General features: G+C 42.8%; 1 protein-coding gene across 4 annotated transcripts in view; it reads right to left on the reverse strand.

Moving 5' to 3' along the window:
- Positions 1 to 19,802, reverse strand: part of VIT (vitrin) — a 1,808,828-nt gene that overhangs the window by 224,336 nt on the left and 1,564,690 nt on the right. For all 4 annotated transcript variants that reach the window (XM_078648825.1, XM_078648826.1, XM_078648823.1 and 1 more), the window contains one exon: positions 13,678 to 13,904. In XM_078648825.1, coding sequence (XP_078504951.1) covers positions 13,678 to 13,904 — 227 coding nt within the window. The remainder of the gene's footprint in view (positions 1 to 13,677; positions 13,905 to 19,802) is intronic.

A 19,802-nucleotide genomic window follows, 5' to 3' on the forward strand; every position in this document is an offset into this window, starting at 1 on the left:
TCGAGTAGGGCTCAGCCCATATGAGATTGTGTTCGGTCGTCCTGCTAATATATGGGGAGTCCCAAGACCTAAGGAAGTTGACAGAATTGAATACCCTATGTTGATTGATTATCTCTATGATCTGACTGCTAAATTGAGTTTGATTCATCAACAGGTCTTTGAGTCTCTGCCATCACAAACAGAGGGTCCTGGTCATCGACTTCAACCAGGGGACTGGGTCCTCGTCAGAAACTACGGACGAAAACGAAACCTTGAACCAAGATTTGTGGGCCCGTTTCAGGTACAGCTGGCTACGAGAACGGCGGTTCGACTACACGGACGTCGGAACTGGGTACATGCTACCCACACGAAGAGAGTCCCGCTTCCTTTGCCATCGGACACCTGGATAAGAAGAGGTCTTTCTTCATCTGAGACCGACACTGCACCACGTTTCGTTCCATTCAGCGAAGCTCGGCTTGTATCTGACACCGTTGCTGACTCCTCTCAAACAATTTCCTCCACGTCAACCTTGGAGAATTTGACTGTTGAACAATTGCCTGAACAATTGAACACTCCTTTGCCGTCCAATCCATTGTTTGAAGATCAGACTCGCCCTGGAAGTAGCCGATATTTTCTTCGTCCACGAACAAGCCATAAATAAAAAGATTTTTTTGTTTATAGGTTCTACGTTACTCTGAAAACAGTGGACATTATATATATTGTGTATCTTTTTCTTTTTCGTACAGCCAAGAACATTATCTAGCTAGAACCTACCATCCAGGTTGACCGTAAGGCCGTGCGGGTACTTCCTTCTGTTTAGCAGCTATCGACACAAGGTTGGTTTCTATTATCAATTTCTGGGAATTCCTGGGAATTGATAACCGCTACTCAGAACGAAGTGCGTCAAGAACGTCGCGGACGGTCGTTAGGGGATGGAATCATCATTGTCTGAGCTGTCGAAAAGAGAAGAAATGTTGGCGCAAAGATCTACATTGCAGAAAATATGTCATACAAAATGGTTTTTCTCACAAGTAATCATACTGTTTCTCACCATATCTATGCTATTGGTAGGAGGAATATATTATGGGTCTCAGTTCTTATTGTCTTCTGCTACACCTACTCTTCCATCTCATGATCAATATTTCATTTCTACTGTTTCTCCACATTCCTTTTATCCTCTGCCTCAACACGAACAAATCAGACGTGCGGAATTCAGAAACAACTCCTTTATACAACTCCTGCATCAGCATCAGTTAGTGGTAAACACTACCAATTGTTGGGTGTGTGGGTTAATGCCACATACTATGGATAAAGGTATTCCGTACCTAGTTCTGCCTTATAGTGCACAAGGGTCAGCTCGAGCATTACAAACTATGTTCCGTAGCGCACTAGATTCCTACCCCCATCGAGAACCACGCTCAGCAAACTCTGGTCCTGGCCCGTACCACAAGACTCTGGCGAGAGCTATTGCAGACTTAGATAGAGATATTTTTGACGCATCACTCATCCCAGAGGAAGAGGTGCGAGCATATAAGGAACTAAGTGAAGCTGAGTACAGCTTATCAGTGGGTGAGAGGCAGCTTAAAAGCTCGCCACCGATATGGATTGTACCTCACCTTGGTAATTTCTGCTTGAAAGGTCTTGGTCGAAATCCGAGAGCTCAGTTTGGGGAGAGTGCTTGTACCGAGACATATGTCTTACCGACACTCTCCTCCCCTATCTTCCTACCTGCCAAGGGTACCTACTTTGTATGTTATGATCGAGCCTATACGTGGTTACCTCATGACTTCTCGGGTACCTGCTATATTGCAAATCTTTTACCTCCGACCTTCACTGTGGCCTCTGATTATCACAGAAATAGAATTGTAAGAGGTGTGATTAGCAAAGAAGATACTTCCGGACAAGAGGCGGGAGACTTCTTTAAGGGTTTCCTACCGTTCTGGGGACCGATGGTTAATAGCAGGAACCTGAGACAGTTAACTCGTGTAGTAGAATCAACTGCCAACATAACTGCAAATGCCCTTGGAAATTTAACAGCCGAAGTCCAGGCGGATAGACTGATGACGTTGCAGAACCGTATGGTTCTAGATATCGTTCTAGCAGATAGAGGTGGGGTTTGTAAAGTCATCCATTCGAGCTGCTGCATATTCATACCTGATAACGCTCCAACGGTTTATCAAGCCATCTCTAAGTTGCACAAAATTTCGGAGTCCATACACGTGGACGAAGGAAATTGGACGCTTCTGGGATGGTTTTGGGGTCTGATATCGACTTGGGGTTGGAAGATTCTGATGATCATAGGGATTGTTGTGACATTTCTGTTCTCATGTTGTCTTTGTGTGCAATGTGGTCCTGCCTTATGTGGCCTTTGTGCTACGACGTGTATAAGACAGCCCGTTGTCACCAAAGAGGCATTGAAGGATCGAATAATGTATCAACAACATCTGAGTGATCTGATGAGTATCGAAATCGATTATGATTCCGACTAGTGCTTGCCTACATGAGGGCAAAAGGACCGTCTGAGGTTCCGTAAAAATTATTACGATGTTCTGGGCATTACCGAATATGGATAAGTTTGGTATCTACGAACCGCAAATGACGAGTTCGGCAAGTGTGCGAAATTTCGCTACACTACCTGCCAGGGTTCGTCTAATATTACGCATTCTTCATCTGAACCCTCGGGTTCCATTTTAGATACGGCATCCATTTTGTTTCTTGCCCTCACGTAGTCAGCGAGCAGATAACTGTTCGCCCCCTGACCCTCTAGTTCCCAAGCCTTACGGAAGACGCATATTCCTTTCATGCGTCTTTATGGCCGGAGGAATGACACAGCAAAGGCAAATGGCTCAGCTTGAGGGTAATCTGGTCGTGCCGGCTTATTGTGACAGCCTTGCAGGCGATGGATCCAACTCTTTGATCCTACGATCATGCTTCCGATATTACCCCCACACTCTTTTCTCTACACGTGTCTGACTTCCTTGCAGCTGTTCTTGTCTCTTCTTCTTTGTCATTTACAACTCTAATGGGTGTGCCTAATGGTGGGAAGATGTACTTTTACAGTTGGGAACCGTCATAGCTATTGTAATGATGTTCCGGGATTCTGAACACATGAAAGCGACCTTTTTTGAAACCTACTGTGGGAACCGGATTATAATCTTTTGTCCACATGTTATGCAATGGTAACACTCTGTATAAAAGAGAGCGACCTACAACCTCAAATTGAAGCAGACTCTCAGAACCTACACACTGTTGTACTTCTTGTGACTTTTGCCTCCCTGCAGTAATAAACGCTGATCTTTGACGCCGAAGGAAGTTTCCCGTGTCTCTGTAATTTGTGCGCCGAAACAGGTATCCCATGAAGGTTATAGGTGTTGTTCCCTGGCACCGCTGGTACTGTTAAAAGTCCAGTCCTTCAGGGTAAGGGGGTGAGGCAGGTCTGTGTGCTTGCGCCGACCCTCTTCTCCCTCTTCCTAAACGATTTAATTCAAGAGTTATCTGGCACTAAGGACATAGACTCCCCGAAATTGGCCCTTTGTAGATTTGCCGCATTAATGTTTGTGGACGATACCCTGCTGCTTTCGAAGTCGGCAATGGGTATGCAGTGTGTGCTAAATGTATTTAGCCAGTCCTGCAAAAAGAGGAACCTTGTGGTCAATATTATCAAAACTAAGTACATGGTCTTTAATGTTAATTCCATTAACTGCCCGCACCCGGTAATGGAAGGTAGACCCCTCGGAAGGGTACCCATTTTTGATTATCTGGGGCTCACCTTGAATGATAAAATGGGGTGGGGCCCTCAAATGGACAAGGCTAATTTAAAAATGATTGAGGCTGCTGGGGGGATTTTAAAAGTCCAGAAGAAATGTGTTTTAAAGACTATAAGCCCACCACTTGAAATTTATAAAGTCCAATCTAGGTCAGCTTCTCTATATAGAGCAGAACTGTGGGGGCATAGGTCTTTCAATTCCCTCACAAAAACTGAAAATAATTTTATTAGACAAATCCTGACTCTACCGAAAAGCACACCATTAGTCCCCCAAAGGATGGATTTGAATATCCTTCCTATTGCGGATCTCATAGCGTCACGCCCGTTGCTTTACTGGCGGCGGTTGTGGAGTATTCCAGAGTTGGGCTGCTATAGGGAAGAATTAAAAGCAGTAATGTCACCAATAGGGGCTGGTAGTATACCCTGGCTTTCGTTTATAAGGGACTCCTTAGGGCAATTGGCAGGGAGAACCTTTGGTTGAACCCAGAAGTCTCCTGCCCTGCCATTTCTAAGAAAACTTTGGCTAGTACATTAAAAGAGTATAAACTGACTAAAATTATGCAGTCAGTTAATTTTGCGAGTTTAACCTATGGGTTCCTGGATTTTAAGTGCCACTATGAGTTCGAGCAGGTGTTGAATTCTATTCAACCGACATTAGCGAAGAATTTGTTTTTACAATTTAGATACGGAACCCTACCACTATTTGCGATTACAAATAGGTGGGTGGGAGTATCCAGTTGTCTTTGTCCTGGCTGCCACGCGGAGGAAGGAACTATGGTCCATGTAATGCTATTCTGCGCGGCATATAAACAAGCTAGGCAGAAGTGGATTATTCAACTTTGCAAGAACCTGGGTATTAGGAGCTATCTTGATTTTTTTAAGATCCTAAAAACAGATACTGACCCGGTTCATGTGGTTGTAAAATCAACATTTTTATTTGCTATGTGGTCAACACGAAGGAACCTGTTAAAAGTGGAGCAGACCACTAGTAATCTATAACACCCTTTCTTTTTATTTGTGGTACTAAGATCAACTCAGGAATCCCTAATTTTAGTTTGTGGTGGATCGAGGTAAATTAGACTGAGATCTAGTAACACACACTTTGAGTTTGGATGTTGACCATGGGACTTTTTTTTTAGAATTTTAGAATTGTATGAATTTTTATATCTAATTTATATTTTTATGGTATGTTTCAAAATCATGAAATTGCCATAATGACGATTTCTACATTCTTAATGAAATGCATTATTTTTCATTGTATGCCTAGTCGACAATGTATGTTGTGATCTAGTAATTCTCATCCAGCTTGGATTTATAAATGATGTAAATTAAATGTGCTTTTATAGCTATAAATGGTCGCAATAACATTTTTTTTTACTTGAAGTACCTATGCATAGTCTAAACTTGTTGAGGAGCAGTGTTTTATAGAGTGCTGAACTTTTGACCTCTGTGTACAGTTGACTTTTGCATTATCTGTTGGGGGTGGTTGATGTTTGCAATGGATTCTGGATAAAGAAAACCTGGTGAGAGCCATGCAAGTATCCCCAACCTGGATTCCCTCAGGTGTCTAGCTTTCAAAAGTGTGCAAGTATGCTAGGTTTCTCTAGCTACCGACTAAGCTCTGGGTCCAACATTCATAGCCACCCACTTTGCTGAAAAAGTGGCAGTTTTGAGTAGAAAAATGTAACAGGTCCATGTTGCGCTTTGGGCCATTGTATGTCATGGGCACTAGGCCTACCCACATAAGTGAGGTACCATTTTATCGAAAGACTTGGGGGACTTCTATGTGGAAGTGAGTCTGGGGCTCCCTGCAGATTCCAGAACTTTCCATCACAGAAAAGTGAGAAAGGTTTGTTTTTTTAGTGAAATTTGAGGTTTGCAAGTAATTCCGGGTAAAACATCTATGTGGTAGTCTTGCAATTCACCCTACCCTGTATTCCCCCAGGTGTCTAGTTCTCAAAAATATTCAAGTTTGCTAGGTTTCTCTAGGTGCCAGCTGAGGTACCTCCCAAAATCCACACCTGCCCAGTTTACAAAAATGGGTCAGTTCTGAGTGGGAAAATTTTATGGAGCCATTTTCCATTTCAGACCATTTCTTGTTGTGAGCACGAGGTCTACCCACATAGGCGAGGTGGCATTTTTATCACAAGACTTAGGGAAACTCTGGTTGGAAGGAATTTTGGGCTCTATGCAGATTTCAGAACTTTACATCAGAGAAATGTGAGGAAAATCTTTTTTTGTCAAAGTTTGAGGTTTGTATGGGATTCTGGGTAAAATAACCTTGTGAGAGCCACACAGTCACACTAGTCACACTACTCTGGAATTACCCAAGTGTCTAGTTGATAAAAATCAGCAAGTTTGCTAGGTTTCCTAGTTGCAGGCTGAACTAAGACTCAAAATCCACAGCTACCCACTTTGCAAACAAAAGGGTCAGGTTTCAGTGGTAAAATGCGTTGCATCCAGGTTTCATTTTGGGCCATTTCCTGTCATCAGCATTGGATCTACCCACATAAGTGAGATGCCATTTTTGTAGGAGGACTTTCGGTAATGCTGGTTAGAAGTATGTTTGTGGCTCCCCACAGATTCCAGACCTTTCCACCACGGAAATGTGAGAAAATGTGTTTATTTTGTCAAAGTTTGAGGTTTGCGAGGGATTCTGGATGAAAAAACCTGGTGAAAGACACACAAGTCACCCCACCCTGGATTCCCCAAGGTGTCTAGTTTGAAAACAATGCAAGTGTGCTAGGTTTTTCTAGGTGCTGGTTGAGCTAGTGCCCAAAATCTACATCTACCCACTATGAAAAAAGGGCCAGTTTTGAGTAGGAAAGTACGATGTATCCATGTTAATGTTTTGGGCTGTTTCCTGTCACTGGCTCTAGGCCTACCCACATGAGTGAGGTACCATTTTTATAGAGAAACTTATGGGTAGAAGGTTTGTGGCTCGCCTCAGATTCCAGAAATTTCTATCACAGAAATGTGAGAAAAAGATGTTTTTCAGTCAAAGTTTGAGGTTTGCAAGGGATTATGGGTAAACACACCTGGTAAAAGTCATGTAAGTCACCCCACGGTGTAATACTCCACATGTCTAGTTTTTATAAATGTACAAGTTAGCTAGGTTTCTCAAGGTGCTGTATGTGGTAGGGCACCTTTTGACTCTGGTTTCCTGTGTCCCCTACTAGTTCTTCTGGTGTCCTGGTTTGCCTTTTCAACCTTGTTCATCAAACCCTGATCCCCTCCATGATGGTCCTCCTGATATTGGTCCTTGTGGGTCTGGTCCTCCTCATCCTTCTGGCACTGGCTACTAGTTCCCATGTTGCGAGTCACCTTGATTCATGTAATCCTTGTCATCCTTGTTTAGAATCTCCCTGAGCCCAACCCTCATGTGCCTTCTGATCCTAGTACCACTGGACCTAGACTTCCTGGTCCTTTATTTCCCCCCTGGTCATTCTGATCTAGGGTTGTCAGGTCCGACTAGCCTTGGTTGTTTCTGCTCATGTTCTTCCTGGTCCTAGTCCATTTGCGTCTGGGCCCTTTGTCCTCATTGATCTGATATCTGGGGTCTTGGCCTTCTGTCTTTAGTCTTTCTTTCCATTAGCGTCCTGGTACTTGTCCCCTTTGATCTGTCTACCTGAGCTGCTACTCCTGAACCTGGTCGTCCTTGTGCCTCTTGTCCTGGTTGGCGTCCTCAGACCCTCCTAGTCCTTCTATTCCTTCTACCCTTGGTCCTTCTGTTCCTTCAGGGGTGTTTACTGGGTGTAGAAATCCCTGTTCCACATCATCCTGACCCTCCTGATCCTTCTCACCTTGTTTCTGGTACCCCTAGTCCTGTTTTTCCTTCTCCTGTTCTTCATCATCTATTTGTTCCTGATTTTCTCTGGCACTGGTAACCCTGGTTCTCATAGATTACGTCTACTTGGGCCTGGTTCTTCTTGTCCTGGTCTTCGTGGCTCTAGTTGTCATACCTTTTCAGGTGGTTCACTTCCTGGTCATTATTCTTCTACTTGCCCCCATTCTCCACCTATTGGTCCTATTTCTTCCTTCCTCACCCCCTCCAGAATGACTTTAGTCAGGTACAGCCTCCAAGCCTGTCACTCAGATAGTTATTTATTTCGTCTTCTTAATTTATTTTGCTGAGGCAGCATTGCCAAGGACAGAAATAAGGGCTCAATATGGACAGGACCTTGCCCACTTAAAACACTGCTTAGCTTGTTACAAATCAAAACTACAGGTCCCAAGATACATTGTGCATGTGACCAAAATGTCAGTTTTGCAGAAGGGGGCACTTGTGACATGGTCCCAGTAAGAGTCTATGGCTGAAACCCACTCTGCTGGGTGAAAAGTATGAAAAAGTGTGTTTATTCACAGGCACTAGAGTGTACTCCGCCTGTGAGTTAGCCATTTGCAATACTTACCTGCCTCCTGCTTTCACTTATTCATTCCACAGAAGCCCTAATACTGTGTCTCACTCTATTTATCACCTGCAGATGTCCCAAAGCACAACCCTCCTTAACCCCTTCGATGCTCATGACGGAATGGTTCAGTCATGAGCACCAGTGCTAATGACTGAACAATCCCCTCATGCACTTATGACCACAAATTCCCTCTGCTTTAGACAGCAGAGGGATTTCATTTTATTTGCCTCTGTAGATGGGGAAGAGCTTCCCCAACCTCCTGAGGCTTTTTAACCTAATATAATGATGATCGTACGCATCGCCTGCTGACATCATTATATTGGAAATGAAGCTTAGTTTCAGTTTCACTGTTTTGGTGCTTGTGGGGCTATCTAAGCCCTGAGCATCAAATCACATGGGAGAGGTATGCTAGAAAGGGGAGAATCTCCCCTTTCCATTGGTACCCTTCTCTAGTGGATCCCTGCTTGGGGGTCGCCCCAGGAAGGTGATACCAAAGTAGGGATCCATCCACTAGGCACTAGGGAGGGGTGACGGGCACCTTGGGCAAGGGCCTTTGCTACTCCCCCAAACTATTGCCATTATCAGTCTTTCTGCCTCCCGGGGAGGGGGGCAGAGAGCACCCTAAACACCAGGGATTCTTTTTTTTACAGGTCAGGGGTGGGGGCTGCCCAGAATGGGCATGCCAATGTCCCCACTCTACCCTCTAAAAAATGCAAAGGTTTTTCTGCCCCCCCCAGGAGGCAGATGGGGACAATAGACCCCGACCTGCCCCCCGGGGAGGTAGAAAGCCAACTAGGCACCAGGGATTCCTTTTTTTATACACCCAAAAAAACATTGCCACAGTCTCTCAGTCCCAGGAGGCCGATGGGAGCAATAGCCCTTTAAGAAAGCTCCCTAGGCTCCAGGGATTATTTGTTTTTTTAAAGTTCAGTGGTGGGAGCTGACCAGAATGGGCATGCCAATTCCCCCACCCCACCCAAAAAAATGCCACAGTCTTTTGCCCCACCAGGAGGCAGATGGGGCAATAGCCCCTTATCCACCCTCCTACAGGGACAGAAAGCTCACTAGGCACCAGGGATTTTTTTTTAAGTTCAGGGGTGGAAGCTGGCCACAATGGAGATGCCAATGCCCCCATCCCCTCAAACAATGCCACAGTCTTTTGCCCCCCCCAAGAGGCAAATGGGGGCAATAGCACCTGATCTGTCCCCCGGTTGGTGGAAAGCCCACTATGGCACCAGGGATTACTTTGGTTTTTTATACGTAAGTGCAGGGGCATGCAAATGCCCCAACCCCCCAAAAAAATGCCACAGTCTTTTTTGCCCCTCATGAGGCAGATGGGGGCAACAGTACCTAATCTGTCCCCCATGGGGCAGAAAGCCAACTAGACACCAGGAAGACATTTTTTTTAAACATAGGGGTGGGGCTGGCCAAAATGGTCATGCCAATGCCCCCATCCCCAAAAAAATAGCCCGGTCTTCCTGTCTCCCCGGAGGAAGATTGGGGCAATGGCCCCTGATCTGTACCCCCCGAATGGGGCAGAGGTCAACTAGGCACCAGGGATTATGCTTGTTTTTTCATACATAGGGGTGAGGGCTGCCCAGAACGGGCCTGCCAATGCCCCACCCCCCAAAAAAATGGCAACAGTCTTTCTGCCCCACTTCAGAGCATATTGGGGCAATAGCCCCCGATCTGCCCCCGTTACAGAAAGCCCACTAGGCATTGACCTTTTTTTTGCAATGCACCTAGCTGTTGATTTTGGGCCCTAGCGCAGCCGGCAGTTAGGGAAACCCAGCAAACTGGTACATTTTTTTAAAACTAGATACCCAGGGGAATCCAAGATAGGGTGACTTGTGTGACTCTCACCAGGTCTGTTACCCAAACGTTGTCACTCAGAGTTTCCCTTGGTCTCCTCATAAATATGACACCCCACTTGTGTGGGTGTCTAATGCAGAGTCAGCCTAAACTACATATAAAAAGTATATAGAGCGCTTACAGCTCGCTGGGCTATCCCCTCCATATGCTTTTGGCCCCACCCCAGTTGCAGGCCATGGGCCTACCCACACAAGTGAGGCGTAATTTTACTCAGGAGACCAAGGGGAACATTAAGTGGTAGGTAATTTGTGCTGGCACATTAATCCTAGACAGAAATGTGAGGAAAATGTGCTTTAGGCTATTTTCTGTTGTGGGCAGTATCCCTACCCACACAAGTGAGGTGATTCTCTCACAAAACAAGGTCTTTTTGTAATCAATCATTTTGATGTCTCCACAGTATGCTTTAGGCTATTTTCTGTTGTGGGCAGTAACCCTACCCACATAATTGAGGTACATTTTTTATTGAGAGACTCATGGAAATGCTGGGTGGGTGGAAGTTTGTGGCTCCCTGCAAATTCCAGAGCTTTCCATCAAAGAAAGTGAGGAAAATGTGTTTATTTTTGTTTTACAAATGTACAGGTTTGCTTGGTTTCCCTAGGTGACAGCTGAGCTAGGGTCCAAAATCCACAGCTAGGAACATTGCATAAAAAGGAAACATTTTCACTGGAAAAATATGAGGCATCTACATTGTATTTTGGGACATTTTCGTTTTGCAGGCACTAGGGATACCCACACAAGTGAGGTATCATTTTTATCCGGAGTCTTTGGGGAATGCAGGGTGGGTGGAAGCTTGTAGACTCACACAGATTCCAGTACTTTCCATTACAGAAATGTTGGGAGCATGTGCTTCTTTTACAAAGTTTGAGGTTTGCAAAGGATTCTGGGTAATAGAACCTGGTGAGAGCCACACAAGTCCCCCCATCCTGCATTTCCCTGGATGTATAGTTTTAAAAAAGGTATAGGTTTGCTAGATTTCCTTAGGTGCCGGCAGAGTTAGGGTCCAAAATCCACAGCTAGGCATAGTGTGAAAAAAGTCCAATTATCAGTGGAAAAATTGTATGTGTCCACGTTGTATTTAGGTCCATTTCCTGTTGTGAGTACTAGGCCTACCTACACAAATGAGGTACATTTGTGTTTGGAGACTTTGAGAAATGTTGGCTGTGTGGAAGTTTGTGGCTCCCAGCAGATTCCAGATCTTTCCATCACAGAAATGTGGGGTAAAATATTTTTTATTTAAAGGTTGACATTTGCAAGGGATTCTGGATAAATAAAACCTGGTGAGAGCCATTCAAGTAACCCCACCCTGGATTTCCCTGGATGTGTAGTTTAAAAAAATGTATAGGTTTTTTAGGTTTCCTTAGGTGCCAGCACAGTTAGGGTATAAAATCCACAGCTAGACACAGTGTTGAAAAAGTGTCCTTTTTCACTGGAAAAATGCAATGTGTCCACGTTGCGTGTTGGGCCACTTCCTGTTGCGGGGGCTAAGCCTAACCACACAAGTGAGGTGCCATTTTATCAGGAGACTTAGGGGAACACAGATAATAGAACTTTATTTGTATTTCTGCCTTCCAAATATAGGAGAATTTGTAAATAAGAAGTAATTTTGAAAAAGGCCCTCTAATTCACATGCTTGTAGAAGTACCCACAATTTCGGAGATGTGAAAATAGCCACTGCTTTTAAAATCTATATTTTGTTCCCATTTCGGAAATATATAGGTTTTCTTGGTACCTGTTTTTTACTCTTTATATTTTACCAAATAAATAGCTATATACCCGGTACAGAATGAAAAACCATTGCAAGATGCAGCTCAGTTATTGATTCTGGGTACCTCGGGTTCTTGGTGAACCTATAAGTCCTGGATATCCCTGCAACCAGAAGGGTCCAGCAAACGTAATGGTATATTGCTTTTAAAAATCTGCCATACTTAAAAGAAGTTACAGATGAAAATGTTGTCACAAAGGGTTGTTTTTTCCATCTCAATTTTAATATTTTTTTATTTCAATTGTTAGTTTCTTTAGAACAACCTTGAAGAATCTACATAAACACAAATCCCTTGTTGACTTTATAATTGTGTATATTTTTCAGAAATGTATAGTTCGCCGGGATCTATTACTGCTTTCACTCCCATTTCTACCACTAACTAGAAGGAGGTTGAAAGCACAAAAAATAGGAAAAATAGGCAATGTCTCAGTAAAAAGCCAAAACTGTGTAGAAAATGTTGGGTTTCTGACAAAAGTCTGTCTGTTCCTGAAAGCTGGGAAGATGGTAATTTTACAAATGCAAACCCCTTGTTGATACCTTTTGATGGGAGAAAAACAGACGCTTTCTTCTGCAGTACTTTTTTAACATTTGTCCTAGAAAAATCAAAAATGTGCTGTATTTTGGCAAATTTCTCGGTCCCCTCTAGGGATATCCACAAACCCAGAGTACCTTCACAGTCCTCAAGATATTGAAAGAAAAGGGCTCAAATTTGGCATGGATACCTTTTTAGAGCAAAACATTACAGGGACCTAAGCGCGAATGACCCCAAATAGCCCAGAAAAAGCTTAGCACAAGTGTGGGGGGGGCCTAGCAGTGAAGGGGTTATGAAGAACCCTACAGTTAGCATAAGGCCTTCTTTAAAAAGCACAAAAGACCCTGGCCTTCTAAAATAATCAAAAGGAGGATAGTGAACAATAAAAAATAATATATTCTAATGAGTGAATAAAACATTAATGTATGATGATTTAAATTCATTATTCTTTACAGAAAGCCAAATACTCCTAGATTGCAGCACATAATAGCTGTATGCTTGATCCTGAAGCTTCTGAAATATAATTTCGTTTCATACATTTCTTATTTGAATATTAGAATAACATATGTTTTTATTCAAAATTGATTTGAATGTTTTTTCATCTGTAAACAGTTTACATTAATTCATGCATCTACCTTCGTACAAACTATTGTACATTTGTAGATGAACTGACTTTAAAATGCGTCACACATGTTGCATCCCATTACATGATGACCACCAGCCTACCATTGCCTGTCCCTTTTTTCTTAATGTCCAGCCGAATAAAAACCTCCTTCATGCTATTTATCTAGCCACCGATCAAACTCCACATCATCTCTTTTATGTCGCCTGTGGCCGGCTAAACAGCAGAAATTATGTACTATTTTGACAGCTGCTGGATAAATAGCAGAGATTATGTACTATTTGGCCAATGGGCAGGTAAATACCTACTTCCTTTAGAATTCCCTTATTAGGGTAATACATTCCTAATTTTAATAACTGTTGTTGAATTGACTAGAGATGCACCCCATCACCTTCTGCAAGGCAAAGCATTGTGCTTAGTCTTCTACTAACTCAATAAGCCCAGTCAAGTGCAGAAAACTTGGTTTCTTTTAATGAGTTACGATGAACAACTAGTTGCATCACAAAACAAGGAGATTGCAAGCTTTGCAGCCATATAACCCTTATCCTATCCCTTTATTGAAGAAGGGATAATTATCTTTCAACCTAACGAGTAACAAGGTTGACTTGGAAAATATATAATTCAAATTGAAGGTATAAACTTTTCAATAATATAAACACATATTTAAATGAACCTTTTTGTTTGTTGCATTATCAACTTTGTGTAGATCTTATGAGAACTGCTGTACAGTACCTTATCAACAAAGTTTGGCTCAACAACATGTGGCTTCTCTTGTTCATCTGCTCCTTCAATAGTGACAAAGAAAATGTTAATTCCAGATTCTCTTGCAAGACGGGAGGCCTCTTCCACTTTATCTGTAGGCCATCCATCCACCAACACCAGGGCCACATTCGGGGCACCCCCACGGTTTCCATTGGCATCCGAAAAGAAGTTTTTGTTAACATATGAAAGCGCTTGACCTGTTAGAAGTATCAATGCAGAATGGCATTAATTAAATAGAAAACAGATTTTTAGACGCTGACATAATACCTTTAAATATGAGATCACTGTCAGCATTAAGATTTGAAGGGCATTCAACTGCTCCTAAAGTCATATCAATTGTAGGCATTCATAAAGAGTGTTGGTTTTCAAGTTGACTGACACTTGGGCCCAGATTCACAAAGGTGCTGCAAATGCAGCGCAGCACCTAAAGAAGCTGCGATGTGCTGCATTACAAGGAGAGAGCAGGAGTACCATAGTCACAGGGATATGGCACTCTCCTCCCCTCTCCCTAGCTCTGGCGCTGATTTGCGCTGCTGTGCGCTAGGCCCATACCATAGTGCCATAGTGCTAGGGTGCATGCCAGAGTCTATCATAGGTTTTATACAGGAAGGGTACCCGTCCTGTACAAAATGCTATGGCTAGACAAGTTTAAAACCTTTTCCTACTTTGAAGATGCTCTGTTTAGTGCAGCACACATTCAAAGTCGGAAAAGCAAGAAGAAATTAAAACTTTACTTCTTTTAACGCCTGTTTTTCAGCAGTGTTAATTTTTAGCACTAAACCCGTCTACTAATGTTAGTAGATAGGGTTTTGCATCAAAAAGCATGGGTTGGCCCATGTTTCACCCATGTAACTACCCCTTGACGCAAAGTAATGCAAAGCAGTGTTGTGTGCTACTTTGCATTAGTTTTCCATACAAATCTATGCAAATACCAATTTGTGTTGGTTTGTTAATCCCCAAACAGGTTTAGTGTCGGGTGACGCTAAATCTTTGTGAATGTGGTACAGAGTGTCTTTATGGTGATATTCCTAAACAAAAAATACCTACGTAAAGTAACAATAGTTCAGGTGTATATACAATTTTGCTGCAGATTTCTCACCTTATGAGTAGTCCTACCAGGGTTTAGGCTGATCAGAGACCTTTCCCCCAGCAATTGATTCTCCAGTGCAGTTAGGTTGGCCCTAGCTCAAATCAAGAATCTGCCTCTCGACGTGATATCACCGGAGTATAACAGATGCCATTTAAAGTGCTGGAGTCTTTTGTTGGTGTATTTTTCATGTCCCATTGAGGCATGACAGAGAGATGGATGACAGCAACAAATACAACACATAATGTCTTTGCATAACTTGAATCTTATTAATCGCAGCACTAACTCAGCTGGGAGGATGGAGGGCAGTGAGGAATCTTTGGGAAAATTACAGGTCTACCAGAAGGAAAATTTAAGAAATTGGGTTATCAGTTGCAATAAATGTGTGTCTTGCGTAAGTAACAAATCCACAATCGTCTTATTACTGGGAACCAAGTACCCTATTGTAACCCTTCACTCTCACATAGTATTGAAACAGAGCAATTCAAAGCCTAGTCAGGGGAGGTGGTGTGGGCTATAAAATCTTGATTTGCTGGCACACAACAATGCTCAATAAATTGTTGTTCAGTCAGTCCTTTCCTTCTAACAAGAAAAAGTGCATTTATTTTACACATACTACTATATACTATGCATGAAATTAGAAATATGCATTTCAGGTAGGAGGAAATAAATTTGATGATACCCTGAATTACATTTCACCTCTCGTGGGTCCTGAACCCCATAATCATGATGTCCCTCGACTATACCAGATGCAAGATCAAAATGTGAGGGGGTGCTATATTAAATTAAGCAGGACTATTGACTTTGTCAAGGAGTTCTCACTTCAATATATATAAGGCAGGCCTATTGGCATTGTCAGGGTATTAGCACATTAAGAAAACAGTAGTCAGTTGTTAAGTTTCCCTTTCTTTAATGCAAGCATTGAAATGTTCATCAATAAACATTACGCAGAAGGTTTTTCAATTCAATCAGAAACCTATGTGTCAGAGTCTTTCTCTCACATTCTTTTGGCCAAATGATGCACCCATAGGCCTAACTGCAAGGAATCCCAGCACTGAGGAGCCTTAGATGAAAAGCTCCAGCTCTCTCACTGCCTAAAATCACACAAACCTCTCTTTGGGTAATTAAATCTTTGTCCCAGGAGACTAAGGGATACGTTTCATAGCTGACATAGGGGGTTGCTGCACCTCCTGCAACCTCCCACAACTCTTTTGAAAGTTTTATTTGCTGGCTTATCTTTAGCTTCACTGGGATCCTCAGAAAATATATCAAAGTTGATGAAATAGCCAGAGGCAGTTCTGTCAATTGTTGGAATTGCATCAGGATTGTTATTAATCTTTGGAGTTGCTTCTTCCTTTGTCATATTTGTATAGTCAGAGGCTACATCATTTTAGACAGGAGTTTCTTGAAGAACTGTTATTTGGGTCTCAAGAGGCACAAGTTCCATTGCTTTGCTGAATAGTCCTTCTTTCTTTACTGCAGGTTTATCAAAGGTGATAAGTCTTTCAGTGTGGACCTCTTGGATTGTAACAAGATTTGGTCATCTGCTACATCTTGGGAGTCCACTGGGCCTACTACTTATTATCGGCCACATGATGTGGTTTGACCAGGTCAATGGACACAACCCTGTTCTCCCTTTTACCAGCAAGGGGCGGTAGTACTACTGATCTTGTTCCTTGGATTGCCAAGACAGGTACTGCTTTTCTGTAAGAAGGCCCAAATTCCTTCTTTACCGCGATCTTTTCCCTGACTAGATCCCCAATCTTTGGAATCCAAACAGGTCTTGCTGGGACAGGTGGGTTTTCTTCAGTGGTTGTTGGCTTCTGTATCGTGTTACTCAGACTTTTTCTTGTTTCATTTAAGTCCTGTAAAACAGCCAAACGATCTTTGACATCAAAGGGTTTTTGTTCCACCACTGAAATTTGACAATCGAGGTCTTCGATTTTCATTCTAGTACCAAACAGTAATTCATATGGAGTGATTCCACCCAGAGAATTTCTTGGCAGATTGTTAAGACTACGTTGGACACTTATTTGATGTTTGACCCACCCGTCACCCGAACCTAATACCTTAGCTGTTATGGATTGCTTTATGTAACGTTTTTTTCTTTCCACTACCGCATTACACTCAGGATGGAAGGGACTAGAATACCGCAATTCAACGCCCAAGCTAGCCATGGCCCCTTTGTAAGCTCAAGAGCTAAACGCAGGACCCTGGTCAGAATGTAGCGTGCCGATTGCGTATGTGCCGATAAAGACTCGCAAATCCTTTATAACAGTTCTGGCGTCAGCCTAGCGCTGGGGTCACATCCAAATAAATCTTGTCCTAGTAGTTGTGGGAACGCATTCGTCCATTATGACGTTTGCGTGTAGATAGTCTAATGCTGTCTAACATTGGTGTCTGAACTGGGCTGGCTACACTGTAGTCAGGTATCTGGTGGTGTTCAAAACTATGATATCCATAACAGGTATCACAGTTGATTCCAAATTCCTAAACCTGGACACTCATCCCTGGCCACCAGTACATCTCTTCTAGTTGTATTAGAGATTCTAAGATCCCTTGATGTCTCAGACCCTCTCCCATATGTGCTTCTTGAACCAAAGCACCTCTCCAGTTCCTGTTTGGAATTACTCTGTCCCCCACTCCAGGGATTCGAGCAAAAGGAACGGAGTTTGCATCAATTATGTTTGTATAAGTGAGTGGATAGTTTAGAGGTAGCGCTGCATTACTGTCTTTCATTGAGGCTTTTACTGCTAGAAATGTTTCACCATCTATTACTCTTTTTGAGCGAGTGACTGTAGCTACAGAAGCCGTATGCACAGCTTCCTTCGCTGCTTCATCAGCCAATGAATTCCCTGCACGTGAACGCCATCACGCTGATGACTCAGTGTATGAATCATGTGAGTCTTTTGTAGTTCTTTCTGTAATAGAACTACTTGTTCCCAAAGCATATTATGCTTAATTGTGCCACCTTTTGCATTTTTTAACCCGTTTCGAACCCAGTTCTGCAAGTGCTCGTTGTAAGATTCAACCCAGAAATATGAATCGCACACTATCAGTGTGGGGAATTCGCGATCGGTATTTTCAAGCGCCATCTTGAAAGCCTGTAGTTCAGCTCGCTGAGCTGTACAGTCTCCGAGTGATTGAGTTTTAGTGACCATAGGTTTAAATTTACCTTCGCGCCAGCAACCTTTAACAATCGCGCAAGCAGCACTATAGGCTTGTTTACCCCCAATTGCGGGCTGTGCTGATCCGTCTGTATAGATTATGCATCCGTAATGTTCTAGAGGCAGAATCTCGGTCGGCAGAGGACATTCGTATTTGTATTGTAGGAATTCTTGTGTCTTCAAGTAGGGGTCAAAGACGTATTCAACGTCTGTTGCAGCAAGAGAATTAACCCATTGTATCCATCTCGGATGTAAAGCTTTAGCATTGGGAATGCTTGCTTTCGTCACTACCTCTAAGGCAGGTACAGGCGTAACGATCATTATGCGTTTACCCGTGTGAGAGCTCTCTCTTTTGCTACAGCATTCTGAACCGCTGTCAGTATCTTTTCTGTTGAAGTGAATTTCATTTCAGCTTGTGTGTACAAGTGTGACTTGTATGCTATTGGTACCGTCTCACCTTCGTTAAAGGTTAGGTATGTGAATCCGCATCTCCCTGGGATGATTCGGATCACTAGGTTGCGCACGTTGTCGCGTGTTTGTAACTGTGTTTTTGCTAACATGTCTGTTTGTACTGAACGCAAAATTTCTGTGTGGTTTTGTGTCCAATTTGTTGGTTTGAAATCAGGTTTGATTAGTTTGTAGAGAGGTTTAACCCTTTCTGCGTAATTTAGAACGTAAGTTCTTCCAAAATTCAGGAAACCTAAAATTAATTGTAAGTTTTTCAGCGTCTTTGGAGGTTGGAGCAGTGCACATTTCTCTAGAAAGTTTGCTGCCAGGCTCTTGCCTTCTCTTGATAACTCATATCCTAAGAATAGGATGTTGAGATGGGCAATTCATGATTTCTTAAAATTGAATTTGTACCCTTCAGAAGCGAACCCAAGTATTATGGTGTTCACTCTTTTCAAGTGCATGTGCAAATAATCGTCTGTAAGATAGATGTCATCGACATAACATAATGCCTCATCTTCATACATTTGTAGTAACTCTGTTACTCTGGCTGAAAATAACCCTGGACTATTCTTGAATCTTTGGGGAAGACGGCAAAATTGTCGCTTTGTCCCCATAATTGAGAAAGCGGTCAAATGCCTGCTTTCAGGTGCAATGTTTTGACAGAAAAACCCATTTCAAATATCTAATGTGGTTTTATATTTTTTACGCACGATGTTATTCATTAGTGCTGCACTGTGTGCATTTTGTACTGCAAATGTTTTGCAACAGGAGTTTAAGTGTCTGTAATCCAAAACTAGACGATATGAAGTGTCTGGTTTGGAGACAGGAAACAAAGGAATGTTCATTGATGAGGTGCATGTTTCAATCACCCCTTGGTATTCAAGTTGATTTAAAACCTCCCTGACCTGTTTTTTAGCTTCTTGCTTAACTGGATACTGCCTCTGTGCAGTAGGTTGATTTTTTTACTGGATTTCATGGTGAGGAGAGTCCTCATCCCATCCCACATGATTTTTATATTATGCTGGAGCTTGGGCCACAGCCCATTTTCTGGCATAGGTGTATTTTTTATGAATAGGAATATGATTTAAGAAGGCTGGCATATTTATCTCTTTGCCATGTGGGCACTCCCTGACAAATTCAGGTGGCCAGTCTTGTTCAGCTAGAAGAATGTCATAACCCTTAGAAAGCTTCTCCCAAAAGAGTGCTTTTATTTTTCTAGGTATGTCCCCCTCCATCCGGAGTGTTATTTCATATAACTTGTGGGGTACACGAACCTTGGTGTCTGCAGTTTCAACTTGAATGCATTCATTCAAGTCCACGGTCTCCAGATGATCCATCAGGATCTTGCGAGCTATGGTGACTTCTGCTGCGCTGTCTAGCATTGTCTGAGC

Source organism: Lissotriton helveticus, chromosome 6, assembly GCF_964261635.1.
Source record: "Lissotriton helveticus chromosome 6, aLisHel1.1, whole genome shotgun sequence".
Lineage (NCBI taxonomy): Eukaryota > Metazoa > Chordata > Amphibia > Caudata > Salamandridae > Lissotriton > Lissotriton helveticus.